This window comes from Spermophilus citellus (assembly GCF_964194105.1).
Source record: "Spermophilus citellus genome assembly, chromosome: 8".
Lineage (NCBI taxonomy): Eukaryota > Metazoa > Chordata > Mammalia > Rodentia > Sciuridae > Spermophilus > Spermophilus citellus.
Window position 1 is genome coordinate 59,753,327 of NC_138189.1, and position 15,251 is coordinate 59,768,577.

The following is a 15,251-nucleotide window of genomic DNA, read 5'->3' on the forward strand; positions in this document are numbered from 1 at the left end:
TCCGGTTCCCGGGGCTATGGGGCGGAAGCGAAGGGAGACGCAATCTCCGTCTTCGACGTTAGTCGTCGTCTTCGCTGCTAACGGTAATAACTCTTAGATTGGCTCTTTTCCCTTGGCATCGCCGCCCGCCCAGGTCCCGGGGCGTAGTTCGGAGCGAGGAGGACCGCAGCGGTGCAGAGACGCCTGGTGGCCCCTGAGGAAGAGACTGTGTCCGGCCGCATCGGCACCTGTGACTTGATGGCCCCTCCCTCTCTCCCTCGGGCGGCGGAGCGCCTCGAGAAAGGGGCGGAGCTCGGCCCGTGGCGGGGCCCGGAGCTCGCTGCTGATGAACTAGAGCTGCTGCTGCACCACGTTCCAGTCCCTTTTCTTGCTCTTTCATTCTTTCAAAATATGCATTAGCATTTATCATGTGCAGGTCCCCAGCCAAGACGAGAGGACAAAAAGTGAAAAAAAAAAATAGGCATGCCTACTGTTCCTTGATGGAACTGACAGCGAGTGGGGTTAAAAGACAATCAGAAAATTCCTGCAGTAAATGTAAGATTTTTAATTTGGAGAAGTACTTGTAAGGAAAAGTGTGTATTCTGAGAGATCTGATGTTAGAGGGGATCTGCCTTAATCCAAGTTTCAGGGAAGATTTCCCTGGTGAGGCAGACAGGAGCTGAAAGATGAGTAGCAGATAGTATGCCAGGAGATAGCAAAGGCTTAGGGCAGACAGACTCTGGGCTTGTAAGGAGATAGAAGGAAAATGTATATGTCTACAAAGATGAAATCATACTCTCAGGGGACACAGATAAATATGTCCTATTAATAAAATGCCAAGCCCTTAGAAAATTTTATGAGCAAAGTTGCTGGCAGATGTTGGATAAAAATACTTGCCTTTGGCTTTCTAATATGATTTCTTGTTTCCTGGAAGGTATTGGGAAAGGTAAATATGTTCCCTTTAGCTTTGAAGTTACTAACTCTTACTATTTTAATTTTCTTTCAGTTCTGTTATGAGTTGCTAAAATCATGGTGAAATGTTGCTCAGCCATTGGATGTGCTTCTCGCTGTTTGCCAAATTCCAAGTTAAAAGGACTGACATTTCATGTGTAAGACTGCTGTAGTTAAGCCAAGTTCTTTTGACTGTATTAAAAAGTAGACTGTTCTACTTAAGGCTTCAGTTTAGAACTTTAGTTCCCAAGTTCTTTTCTTTTTCTTTTTCTTTTTTTTTTTTAATATTTCTTTAGTTGTTGATAGACCTTTATTTATTTATACTTGGTGCTGAGAATCCAGTGCCTCACACATGCCATGCAAGTGCTCTACCGCTCAGCCACAGCCACAAACCCCAAGTTCTTTTTAAATAACCTTCTAGTTAAATTTGACACCTGCACACTTAAAAGTGTAAATTATAAGTAATTTAGTGTAAAAGTTTTAAGATAACCACCAAGGTATCAGAGACTTCAACAAATATCATCAAACTCATTTTTGCTAATGTAATTATTCTGTTTAGCATTGTATTTTCTTTAAAGAAGTTTGATGTTTACATGTAGTTTACAATCTGAATGAAGAATCTTAGCTTAAATATATTCTTTTCTATTTAGAAATAGATCAGGCATAGGTTGTAAAATATAAATATGAGTTCAGAGTGAGTGTTCTTAACTGCATTCCAGAATAAACTAAGATGAGCCACATTTAGTATTTTAGCCATTCCTCTGACAGCCATAAGAGAGAAATATAGAATTTAATAATTGTTCAGTTCCTAAAGGTTTATTTTGCTGCTTTTGTGCCAAGCACCATACTGTTTTTCTAGAGAAAGAACTGCTAGCTACTTCATTAGGTATATGGAAATAAAAAAATAAATATGTGTACCCTGCTTTATTCCAAAAAGATTTCAACCAGCTTAGAAAATTGGGAAAGACAAAATTATTGGCCTCCAATTCTCTCAAAATATTTCTGATCTACAGAACTTAGTCCTGCAGCTAGCTGTTCTCTGGATACATTCACTAAGCATTTATGGACCTGCTCTATATTAAATTCTATACTAAGCAATTTTCTAATGCTGACAGAAGAATGAATGTAAAAGGGCCCTATTCATGAGAAATAAATTCTGGATATTACTTCAGATAGGAAAAGACCCAAGTGCTATTCCTTATCATCTATAGATGAAGAAAATTCTTCAGTTGCTAAATATCCATTGGAACTTTTCTTCCATATACTCTCAGAAAAATTTAAATGAAGTCCATTTGGCTACAGAATGGTTGGCAGAAAAATCTGGATATTAAAACTTAAGTTACGCAGCACGAATCATAGTTTCCTGAATATTGCAATTCTCAAGAGTAATAACAACCTAAGGAATCAGTTTAGCCACATACATAGAAGACAGATTTAATTCAGGCATATATCAATAGTGTTTGTTTTTAAAATATTTTTGTATTTTTTCCTAGATTCCCCACAGATGAAAATGTCAAAAGAAAATGGGTTTTAGCAATGAAAAGACTTGATGTGAATGCTGCAGGCATTTGGGAGCCTAAAAAAGGAGATGTATTATGTTCAAGACACTTTAAGAAGACAGATTTTGACAGAAGTGCTCCAAATATTAAACTAAAACCTGGAGTCATCCCTTCTATCTTTGATTCCCCATATCACTTACAGGTTTGTTTACAAGATGCTGCTTGTCATCAGTACTCACTTTCCATGGTACCTTGAAGAATTTGCACCATTCTTTGCCTACATTTTTATTGTTTGCTTATTCATTTGAAGCACATTTTGGGGGTTTTTTTAATTTACAGAGGGCAGCTTTAGCTTTCACGATATATGGTAAGAATATTTTATCAGTAGCCACTCATAAATATTGGTTCATTCCTATAATGTGGTAAAGTGGACTAACTTTAGGAATTGGCATAACTCTTTGTGTCTAAAAAGCAGGGGGTTAACTTAGAAGGTTGAACAGAAATTCCAAATTAGCAGTCCTCAAGAAATCAAGAGCTAAATTACTTACAGGTCCAAAGTATACTTCCATGAGCAGCCACTACACAGAAACTTAAAGCCTGGATAGGACAAAAAAAAGAAAAAACAGGAGAGAAGGATAAGAACAGAGAAATAAAGGAGAAAGAGGTCAAGAAAAGAAAATAGAAGAATATTTTTGTCTCCGTGATTGTGCCATGGGTTAGCTGCCTCCTCCCCTCAGTATCTCTTTACATAGATATGTAAGAATGTACTTACTTCCAAAAAGTATGGACTGACTGATGGATTCAAATATGGAAAACTCAAAGAAGTATGAAAGGTATTTCCTTCCTGACAGCTAAAAATATTATCCAGACATGCACCTGCTCCCATGCAGTCTTGGTCACTCTCTAAAGCTGGTTACATTCAGTGCCTGAGTGATTACAGACTGCCTCACTTTCTTCCATGTTAGTAAATGTACAAAATCTTATGCAATTTGCTTTAAAGATTTTTCCTACCAGCAAAGAGTCAGCTAGCTATTAAGTAAGATAATAAATAAGCCATAGATGCTAACTTTCAAAGACTGTTTCCTTATAATAGATTTTTCATAATAGGAATTTACGTAAAGAAGCAAAAGATTAAATAAAAAGAATAATCAGATCAGAAATAATAATGTAAACACTTGGATGTGTAGCTTTCCAGTCATTTGGATGTATGTTTTGTATAAACTCATCTATGTTTATTTAGATAATGTTATAGAATTTCAGTGTCCTTTATTTGCTTATTTTATTTTGTGTTTTTTACATTTATATAGTGTTTGCTGTTTCAGGGCACCATTCTAACCATTTTACATATATATTAACTCAGTTAGTCCTCAAAACAACCACATGAGGTAAGTGCTGTTGTTATTCTCATTTTATCACTTTAGGAACCTAAGACCCAGAGAGCTGGAATGCCTCCTGTAGAGTTACACAGCTATAAAACAGCAGAGACTAGATTTGAAAATATGCATTTGAGTTCTGGAATTCACTCTTAACTACTGTTCTCCATGATGTTAAATACTTTCCCACAACAATGGCTTTCAAACTTTAGTCTACATAAGAGTTATCCAAGGAATTTTTTTAAAATACAGACTCCTATGGCCCACTCCCAGAGAACTTAATTCAGTTTCTTTGGGTTGAAGTCCAGGCAACCGTACTTTTTAACAAGCATCCCACATGATTATACTGCAGATTATGATCCCATTTTAAGAGAAATCTATGTAGAATATCATTCTTTTTAATTTAAGTTACTTATATGTGTGTGTATGTGTATGGAAAAATGAACACACCCTAAATGTGTAAATCACCAAGTTTTCACAGAGTAAATATACTCATCAAGCTCCCCTCAGAAAAAATACAACACAGAAGCTTCCCTTATGGTCTTCCTGAGTCACTATCCTCTCAGAGGTAACTACTATCCTGACTTCTATCATTATTGGTTATATAAATGTAGTCTTACCTACGGGTTGTACTCTGGCTTCTTGAGCTCAGTCTTTTATGTGATTCATCTATGTTGCATGTGATATTTGTCCGTTTATTTTTGTTGTTATATAGTATTCCATTATATCAATAAACAAATTTCTCCATTCTGTTGGTAAACATTTGAATTCTTTTTTTCATTTTGATGCTATTGTAAATGCAACCGTGAACATTTTTGTTCATGTCTTTTGGTGGATTTATGTACACATTTTTTATAGAATACATGTGTAGATACGTCTGTTAAAAATGAGACTTGCTGGATCCTGGGATGTGTATGTTTAATTTAAATAGATATTGCCATAGTTTTCCAAACTAGTTTCACAAATTTACAGTATCATCATATAAAAGTTCCTTGGATTCCTCTTGCCAATATTTGGTAGTGTCAGCTTTATAGCTCTCATTTAATGACCATAGAGCAGTTAATCCTGCATATAGGCACAATAGTTTATATAATCAAGCCTCACTATTGCATATAAGCTATCATGTAACAGCAGGGAAATGAATATTATTGAAGTGAGATTTTTATTCTTATCCTTATTTTATTGAACTAAATTCCTGGAAATGAAGTTGTTAAGTCAGGATTATGTAGGTTTTTAAAGCTTTGCTCTTGATACATATCTACAAAGACTCACTATAAAACTTACACCAGCCTACTGGCTATGCCAGTGTGTTTACCCGCCTCAATTCTTAGTATAACTTATTTTATTAACCTTTGTGAAAATTTGATAGGGGAAAAAATGAAATCTTAATGTTTTAATTTATCTTTGAATATTGGTGATTTCTACATGTTTTTTCATGTGTTTATTAGACATTTATATTTCTTATGAGTTACTTATCCAGGTCTCCTTGTATCTTTATCTTTTTCTAAGCTATTCTTTGAAAACATTGAGAATGTTAATCCTTTAGCTGATATCTATGTTGCAGCTACCTTTGTTTATCATTAGTTCTGATTATGGCATGTGTTTATTTTGTCTTGATTTTTCAATTCAAACTTTTTTATATAGTCAGTTGAATATAATTTCTTGTGTTTTATGATTTTAGCCTCTCTATCTTAAGATGATATAAATATTCCCTACATTTTGCAGGGGTCACCGTATTGTTTATTTCAACCTTCAAACAACGTAAGAGGTGACAATTTCTGATACCAAACCATGCAAGTAACAAGAACATATTCCCTACATTTTTATAGTTCCTCATGGTTTTCCTTTTTACATAAATTTTCAGTACATAGAATTTCATTGTGGTTTATTGTATATAAAAGATATAACTGCTTTTCTTCAGTCTAACACTCTCCCAACTAAGTGATTTCAGCACCCTTTTTGCTTTTCTTAACTGCTTGATTTTTACAATGTGATTTATAACCTTTTTGTACTTATTTAGAATGCCACTTTCATCCTAAAGGCATTTATGAACTTGATCTACTTCTAGATTTTTCTGTCTAGTTCTAAGAAAGCACACTATTTTAGCTATTATCACTGTGTATTGTGTTTTTATTGACTGGTAGAGCTCATTCCTTCTCATCACTCTTCATTTTTTACAACAGTTCGTTTCCAGATGAACTATCGCGTTGTTTTCAGGAAGTCCTTTTAAAGTAATCTGAGTGGAATTTATTGACTTCTAAAAGCAATTTTCCATGAAAATAAATGTATTTCTTTCACTACACAAAGAAATAAGAATTTGAGAAAAGATAGACTGTCTCAGTGATTGTTACTAACTATTCTTAACAGGAGAAAAGAGAAAAGATTCATTGTAGAAAAAACTTCACCCTCAAAACCCTTCCAGTCACAAACCACAGTCACCAGCTTGTTGGTGCTTCCTCATGTATTGAAGAATTCCAATCCCAGTTCATTTTTGTAAGTAAAATTGCTTACTGAACTAATGTTAATACTTCCAAGATGAACGTGTCCTATCCATTAAAATCAGACTTTTTCAGAATCTTGGCAAAAACTGGGGATTTAAGTGTTTCCGTATTTTTTAAATATGTAATATCTCCAAATAGTATTGCTTCCCAGGGCCAATTTATATGTAGACAGAGCAATATAGAAGTAGTTAATCCTTTGGTTACATAAATATGTAACCAATTCAAAGATTGCTCTCACAGGGATATTTCTACCAAGAAAATAATTCTTAAATATATGTTTTCTGTACGGAAATATCTAATAAAAATAGCTATGTCATTAGATTTCCTTGGGGGGGGGGGGCCATACACATATAAAGATTCAAGCTTACATTCATTTATTTGTCTGTTGCCTTTTTAATGTTACAGTCAGATCTAGAATATAAATTTGTCTTACTATAGCTTTATAGTAATTCTTAAAACCAGGCAATATTAGTTTTTACACTTTATTCTTTTTCAAAAGTTATTGTAGCTATCATGTATTCTTTTTAGGCATTTTTATGTGAGTTATAGAATTACTTTGTAAATTTCTACAAAAAAACTGCTGGAATTTTTACTAGTTTTGTGTTGATTTTATAGATCCATTTGGGAAGAATTGACAATAATAGTCTTTCAACACGTGATCTCAGAATATCTCCATTTATTTAGGTCTCTCAGAGTTGTATTATATTTTTCAGTACATAGGTATTCCACTTTGTCAGATGTATCCCTTAGTATTTCTTTTGGATGCTGTTATAAGTGGCATTTTGTTTTTTTGCTGCTAGAATGTGGAAATATAATTGATTTTCCTGTATTGATCTTGTATCTAGCAAACTTGCTGAACTCATTAATTATAACAGGTTTTTTGTAAAAGTTATCAGATTTTATAGAGATTAACACAGATCATCATATCTTCTGTGATTAAAGAGCATTGTAATTCTTCCTTTCTAGGATGCCTTTAATTTCTTTTTCTTGCTTTATTGTACCACCTCGAACCTCTTGGGCTATGATGGATATAATTATTAAGACCTGATCTCAATGCCTTGTTCTTGATTTTAGGAAGAAGGCACTTAGTCTTTCACTGTTAAATGTGATCTAGCTATGTTTTTTATAAATGCTTTTTATTGGGTCCAGTGCCCTTTCGTTCCTAGTTTGCTAAGCAGTTTTATCAGAAATGGTTTTCAAATGTGAAACCAACCTTTTATTCATGGAATAAACCAAGTGGTGATTCATTATCCCTTTTATATATTGTTCAAGTTTAACTCAATATGTTAAATTTTTAATTTTTTTTGGGGGGGTACATACAGGAGAGAGATATAACCTGTAGTCTTTTTTTTTTCTTCTTGTAATATATTTGTCTGGTTTCAGTATTAGAATATACCTCAAAAAATGAGTTGGAAATATTGCCAACTTTTTCAATTTGCTGGAAAATTTTGTGTACAGTGATTCTATTTCTTCTGGAAATATTTGATATACTCTTCCATTGAATCTGTCTAGACTAGTGGTTATTCTTTATAAGGAAAGAAAACTTCTTTAGTAGCTGTGATTTCCAGTGAATTTATCTATTCGTCACAGTTATTCATAAACATTTACTTATTACTCCTTTTAATACCCATAAAATCTTTAGTGATGTCATATCTCTCATTTCTGATCACTTTTGGTAATTTATTTCTGTTCTTTTATATTATTGATCAGTCTTCCTAGAGATGTAACAATTTCATTGACCTTGTCAGAGAACTAGCTTTCATTTTCTTTCTTCCTCACTGATTTCTATTCATCTCTGTTACTTCCTCTTTTGTACTTATTTTAGTAAAATTCACATCTTTCTAGTTGAAGTAGAAGTCAAGTTCATTGTTGAGTCTTTTTTTCTTTCTAGTGTAGGTATTTCATATGATAATTTCCTGCAGTATTGCTTTAGTGGTATTGATTACTCCAAAACTATGGTGTTCCACAAATTTCTTTGTTTTTCATTGTCATTTTCAAATTATATTTTAACTTGTTATTTGAACCATGGGTTATTTAGAAATGTATTATGTAGTTTACATTATTGAGAAATTTACCAGATATCATTAATTTCTAATTTAATTCTATTATGGTCAGAAGATGTACCTTGTATAGGTTGAACATTTCTAAACTTATTGAGATGTATTTTATAGCCCAGAATATGATCTGGCTTGATAAATGTTCTGTGTCTATTTGCAATGGATGTGCATTCTGCTGGTGTTACCTGGAATGTGCTATAAGTTTCAATTAGGTCAAGGTGATGGATGGTGTTGTTCAAATCTTCCTAATTCTTACTGAATTTCTGTCTGTTTTTATCTGTTTTTGAGATAGGGATGTTAAAATCTTCTCAGATAATTGTGGATTTGTGTAATTTTCCTTAGAAGTTGTCAGTGGTTTTGTATGTTATACTTTTCAGTACTGTTATCAGGTATATAAACATTTAAGATTGCTATGTTTTGATAAAATAAGCCCTTTATATTTAAGAAATGACTTTCATTATATCTGGTAGAAGACCAGGTCTGAAATTTACCTAGATAATTTAATACCCACTGTACCTTGCCTTATTATTATTGTTCTTGTTATTTTTGAAGTGCAATTTTTTGGGCAGGATACACTTTTCAATCTTGCTCTTTTTATAAAATCCAATCTGATCTTCTCTGCCTTTTTATTTGGGTTATTTAGACTATTTTTACTAAATGTGATGGTTGATATAGTAAAGATTAAATCTGTCGTTTTCTTATTTCCTATTTGTTCCTATTCCTTTTTTCTCCCGCTTTCTTCTTTTCTATCCTCTTTTGGATTAATTGAGTAATTCTTATGGTTTTATTTCATCTTCTTTTTTCACTCATAAGCTGTAATTCTTTGTTTTATTTTAGTAGTAGTTTGTAGGTTTGTAACAATACATCTTTACCTTATCACAGACTACATTCAAGTCATAGTGCATTTACATGTAAATATACATATGTGTGGATATGTATATGCATATATATATAAATATATTATAGTATACTTGCAGTTCTCTCACAGTCCTTTTGCTGTTGTTGTTTTTACCTATGTTATAAACTATGCACTGTATTGTTACTATTTTTGTTTGAACAATAAGATTTTTTAAGATATTTTTTAAAAAATAAGAAAAAATTCTTATATGTTCATGTAGTTCCCATTTTCACTGCTTTTCAATCCATCTGGTATCATTTTGCCTGAGGGACTTATTTTAACATTATTTATGATACATTTTTGCTGGTAACATTACCTCAGCATTTCTGTGTCTGAAAACATCATTTTTAATCTTCATTCTTGAAAATTACTTTCACTATATATTTAATTATGGGTTGATAGTTTGGGGGTTTTGTTTTTAGAGCTTTTAAAAATGTTATTGCATTGTATTCTCATGTGCATTGTTTCTTTTTTAATTTTTTTTAAGTTTTTGCTGGACCTTTATTTTTTAATTATTTATATGCAGTGCTGAGAATCAAATTCAGTGCCACACACATGCTAGGCAAGTGCTGTACCACTGAGCCCCAACCCCAGCTCCTCACATGCATTATTTCTAATAAAAAAAAGCTCCTATTATATTTTTTCCTTCCTTTTTTTTTTCCTCCTCCTTTTTGCCTTTTTGATTTTCTTGGTTTAGCTTTGTCTTGGTTTGTTTCTTGTGCTTGGGTTTGTACTTATTTCTTGAATTGTTGAAGGGTTTTGTTTTTATTTTTAATCTGAGCTCATATTTTCTATCAAATAGGAAAAATTTTGGCCACAAATATTTCTTCCTATCCCAACTTTCCTTTCTTCTCCTTTGGGGGAATATATATATTGGGCTGTCTGGAATTGTACTACTAACTGTTCTTTTTTGTTTTGTTTTTTACTATTACCTCTTTCTCTCTCTCATCCATTCTCAGTAGTTCCTTTTGTTGGATCTTCACATTCACTAATCTTTTCTTCTGAAATATCTAATCTGTCACTTTCTCCAATGTATTTTTCACCCCATACATTGTAACCTTTAACCACGGATGTTCTATTTGAGTCTTCTATACATCTTTCACGTCTTTACTTTTTTAATGTATGTAATACAGTTTTTAAAATAACCTTAATTCCCTCCTGTGCCAATAATTAACATTTATATCAATTCTGAGGTTGATTTTCATCAATCAGTTTATCTGTTAATGTGGCTAATTTTTTTTTTTTTTGCTTGTTTATATACTTGGTAAATTTTGTGTGCTGCATGGTGTGGATTTTAATTTTCTGAATGCCAGATATTTTTGTATTCTCTCTTCTTGAGCATTATTTTTGAATACAGTTATTTAGAAACAGTTTGGTCCTTTCAGATTTGTTTTTCTTGGCAGGATTAGAACAGTGTTAGTCTAGGACTATTCATTATCCATTACAGAGGCAAGATCCTTTCATGTACATTACTCAGTGTTCCATAAATCTTACAGTTTCACATCTGGCTGCTGGTGAATAGTATCCATACCCTATGAGAACCTTGCACTGTAATATTTTCTGATTGTTCTTTCCTCACCCTTGAGTAGTTTTCTCACATGCATGTACTTATCTTAATCAGCACAGTATTCATGGTGAAGCCTCTGAAGATCTCCAGAGATTTCTCTCTGGGAGGCGTTCTCCTTTCTAGTACTTTCTTATTAAATTTTAACCACCTTGGTATCCCTGGATATTTGACACTCTCTCCTCAACTCTGCCTGCCAATCTCTGCATGGGTTTCCCCTCCTTATACCGAGACCTACAAACTCGAAAAGCAATAAGCTGGAGCAATCATGAGACTCACCTCTTTGTTTTCCTTCTGTCCACGATAGTAGGATAACTTCTTTGCCCAACATCAGTTAATCTTCAGAACTGTCTTTCAAGTCTTTTGGCTATGCATTGTTGTTTTTGGGTAGGAATCAGTCATCTCTTTTACTTCATCTCGGCTAGAAGCAAAGAACTGTTCACTAATTTTAATATTAAACATCACCTTTTCAAAATTATAGTAACTGTATAAAATATGTGTTTTTCTCAATTTTCAAATGAAAATGGGAAAAAAAATGTATACCCAGCACACTTAAGTATAACCATAATAAATATTGAGAGGAGTTAAATTATCTCTTTAAAATACCAAGACCAGAGTCCTTTCTAAATACCTAACGCACAACTTTAGGACCTGCTCCAGTACTCTTTTCATCTTTTATAAAGTGAAAATTCATCAAAAGTAACTCAGGGCTGGGATAGCTCAGTGGTAGAGCACCTGCCTAGCATGTGTGAGGCACTTGATTCAATCCTCAGCACCACATAAAAATAAGATATTGTGTCCATCTATAACTAAAAAAAAAAAAATTTAAGAAAAATAAAGAGGATTAAATTATTTTAAAATAGTAACTCAGTTAAAAAATTAACAATTTAAATGCATATGATAGATAAAAATTAAGCTTATCATTGCCAAACTTAATGAGTGAAAGCTATATAGTTGTAGTGTCATGAAGTTCATAGCAGGTATGAACCCCCAGATAAGAAATGCTTCCCATCCAAATGTTCTGTACTCATGTAAAAGAGAAATCTAGGCACTCTGATTTTTGTTACTACCCCCATCCTCTTCCTGTATTCTTTAAGCCTTCAAGTATCACCAACTTAAAGACCTCTACACTTCATAAATGAAGAAACAACTGAAGCCTAGTAATAAGCTTTTTTTTTTTTTTTTTTTTGGTATTGATGATTGAATGCAGGGGTGTTCAACCACTGAGCCACATCCCCAGCCCTTTTTTTATATTTTATTTAGAGACAGGGTCTTGTTGAGTTGCTAAGTGCCTCACTAAGTTGCTGAGGCTGATTTTGAACTTGCAGTCCTCCTGCCTCAGCCTCCCAAGCTACTGAGATTACAGGCATGCGCCACCATACCCAGCACGTTAGTAATAAGCTTTTATCTTACTACTTGTGTGTATGACTTAATAACTTGGTGTTTATGTTTTTAGGAACATAGCTACAGTGTAATGGACAGTCCAAAGAAACTTAAGCATAAATTAGATCATGTGATCAGCGAGCTTGAGGATACCAAGGAAAGTCTACGGAATGTTTTAGACCGAGAAAAACATTTTCAAAAATCATTGAGGAAGACAATCAGGGAATTACAGGATGAATGTCTGATCAGCCAAGAAACAGCAAATAGACTGAATGCTTTCTGTTGGGAGTGTTGTCAGGAGAGCATAGAATGAGACTATATTTCATGAAATAATTTCATGTTCTACCTAAAATTGACCTTGATACAACTTTCTAGAAAACAATTCTCATGTACCATCACTAAACAATATCTATCATTGACAGTACTTTGGATTCTCTGGAGCATTATGCATTATAGTTGTTTTCCAAAGACTTTTTTGAAGATGTGCAGAAATATTATAGTTATCATGTTTTTGTGTGACTTCTGACAATTATGTTTTTACAAACTTAAATTAGTGCCAAGTCAGTGTTGTAAGATGTTAAAATCTGAAGAAAATTCTACAGAAATAAGAAAATGACATCAAATTAGCTACATTAAGATAAAATAACAGGATCTAAACACTTATTCAGTGGCATCAGATTTTTAGCTTCAGACAAATACCATGAATAGGTTTTATGATAAGTACATTGAAATTTTAGAAGTATTTTACTAAAAAGCAGAATTCATTTATAACACACATCCATCTTGGATCTTTTTATAAGTCTCATTTTACTGCCTATACCACTGACCCTGAGAATAGCACCTGGTAAAGATTTTCTGTATTTTAAAATTATTAAGAGCCAATTTAAGAAGACCGTTCATGAGATCTGTTTTTCAATACAGTATATCATTCCTCCTCGTGAGAGATACTTTGATGTAAACCAGAATAGTTTGAAAACCAAAACAAAAGGGTCATAAATTTGATCTTTAGATTGTTAGTTGCTTTAACAGCTCTCAAATTTTGCTTCATGACTTATTTCATAAAGGTATATCTTCAAAATCTGAATGCCAGAATTAGCTGAATACTTATAATGCTGCTTTGTATTTTATAGAAGGTACTATTGCTGAAATTTTAAAATATAGAATAAATCATTAAAAATAATAAATGGGTCCTCCAATGGAAATAGGAACTAGAGGAGTGGATTTTTTGTTCAAAGGATTTTATTGAGAAAAACAGGTATATAAAATAGTTTTATAATAGATTCTTACCAAATATACAAAAGAATAACTCTTAGCTATTTTCTGAATGATCCAAGTGTCAGGAATTTATTTTCTTTCCTAATTTCTTACTAAAACAACTGGAATTAAGAGCTGTAAGTACAGCTCTTAAAATAAAAATATTGGCCAAAAGTCACACTGTACTCTGAGGCACATATAAGTGAGCCTTAAGTTCATGCTATAATAGTGAGCATTTGAGTATCAGTTGTTTTGTTGTGTTAATAAGAAATGAACTGCATTTTGTGCTAATTTGTTCATGGTAATTTTATTTGTGTTACATTAATATCAATAAGGATGTGGTCACTTGAGGGGTTTTTTTGTATTTAAGAATTTCTGTTTTAATGCATGTTATATTTTTATATAGGAGTCCAAACTTTCCCTCTAAATCAGATTTTACCCACATTTGAAAGATAAGCATAATGCTTAAGAGGAAATCACTTAGATTTCCTCTTTTTACTATCTAAAATCTTTCATTACTTCATTTATTTTAATTTAATGAGTACTCTAATGAAATGTTTGGGTAAAATCGTAGGTTTTATGGAAATACTTTGATAGAAATTGAGACTTTTTCTTTAGCCTATTCCTAAACATGAATTAAAGCAAGTGAGTGGATAATGACAAAAAGTAAAAATCGAAACACAGTATCTCCAAAGTCCATCACTTTATTGGCTACTTAGATTAAGGAAGCCTGGAAGACATTTTCCCTACTTTTTAGTCAGGGCCCTTACCACCTGCCACTCAAAACAAATATGTAAACAGTATGTACCTCAGTTCTCTGTCCCACAGATTCTAGTCCAGTTCTTCTGGGAAGAACTGTCCTGTATGTTGTAAAACCACATCATCCCCCATCCAACCAAGGCTGCCCCAAGGGTTCTCATTGCTTTTTAAAGCTTGTAGTTGCCACTAAATCCCAGAGCACACCAATACTACCAGTTCAACTTCAGTACCAAATCAGAGTGAAGGACTTGATGTGGTATTTTTCTTCATATCAGGTTAAATTTCTGAAAATAGACTTTGGTTGCTATTTCTGAAATTTCTGAAAATAGACTTATGGTTACACCATAGTCTTCATTTTGAGAAAACATGAAATGTACTAAATATATATTTCATATTAATAAAAAGAAAATTCTTATAGAAATAATTGAGTGAAAAATCTATTATTTATTTGAAAAATAAAATATTTTCTGTAGTAATGTGTCGTGACTTTTTTCACATTTTTCCCTCCATCAGTAACTCTTAAGATGGGTATTCCCAGTTTATAACCCAAGTGACAGTCTTGGATCAGACCACAATAAGAACTGGCCATACAACCCCCCCTCAAAACTTACAGACTTTCATGTCATCCAGTGTATAGGCAAGAGCAATAATATTCCTAGGTGTGAAATAGACTACCTTCAAAATCCAAAGACATCTATCAGGCATTTGTGCCTCTTTCAGAGTTGGACATACAAATTATAGTAATTTGTCTTCACTTTAGAGAAGATGTCCCAGAGTGTACCACATCACTGGACATACCTCCCCCAAATTTTTACTGATATGTAGGCCTCTTAAAATTTTTATAGATTTTTATTTCACTCTCTAGAGTATGGATGCTTTATCTAGGCCTCCATTTTATTAGTCACTTCTTGCTCATCTCATTGGATTAACATAATCCATCCTTGTAGTAATCTAATTTTCTTTAGAATGTGTATCTGGTCTAGGTTTCTTAATAACAAGCAATAGCATTAACATCTTGGGGCAAGACTACATA

The 15,251-nt window shown here is 33.1% G+C and overlaps 1 protein-coding gene across 4 annotated transcripts; it reads left to right on the forward strand.

The window, feature by feature from the left end:
* Positions 1–9: 9 nt before the first annotated feature.
* Positions 10–14,596, forward strand: THAP6 (THAP domain containing 6). 4 transcript variants are annotated; one of them, XM_081303761.1, is made up of 5 exons: positions 10–83; positions 986–1,088; positions 2,424–2,631; positions 6,170–6,295; positions 12,279–14,596. In XM_081303761.1, exons 2-5 carry the CDS (start codon positions 1,009–1,011, stop codon positions 12,516–12,518), a joined length of 654 nt encoding a protein of 217 aa, XP_081159887.1. In that variant the 5' UTR covers positions 10–83; positions 986–1,008; the 3' UTR covers positions 12,519–14,596. The 4 variants fall into 4 exon arrangements, with proteins under 4 accessions (XP_081159887.1, XP_081159890.1, XP_081159889.1 ...); XM_081303762.1 differs by lacking the exon at positions 10–83 and adding an exon at positions 412–534; XM_081303764.1 differs by lacking the exon at positions 6,170–6,295.
* The last annotated feature ends 655 nt before the right edge of the window (positions 14,597–15,251 follow it).

Coding starts and splice junctions, on each gene's coding strand:
- THAP6 (XM_081303761.1), top strand. CDS start 1,009: ATGGTGAAATGTTGCTCAGCCATTGGATGTGCTTCTCGCTGTTTGCCA. Junction 1,089..2,423: donor AAAGGACTGACATTTCATGT/GTAAGACTGCTG, acceptor ATTTTTTCCTAG/ATTCCCCACAGATGAAAATG. Junction 2,632..6,169: donor ATTCCCCATATCACTTACAG/GTTTGTTTACAA, acceptor TATTCTTAACAG/GAGAAAAGAGAAAAGATTCA.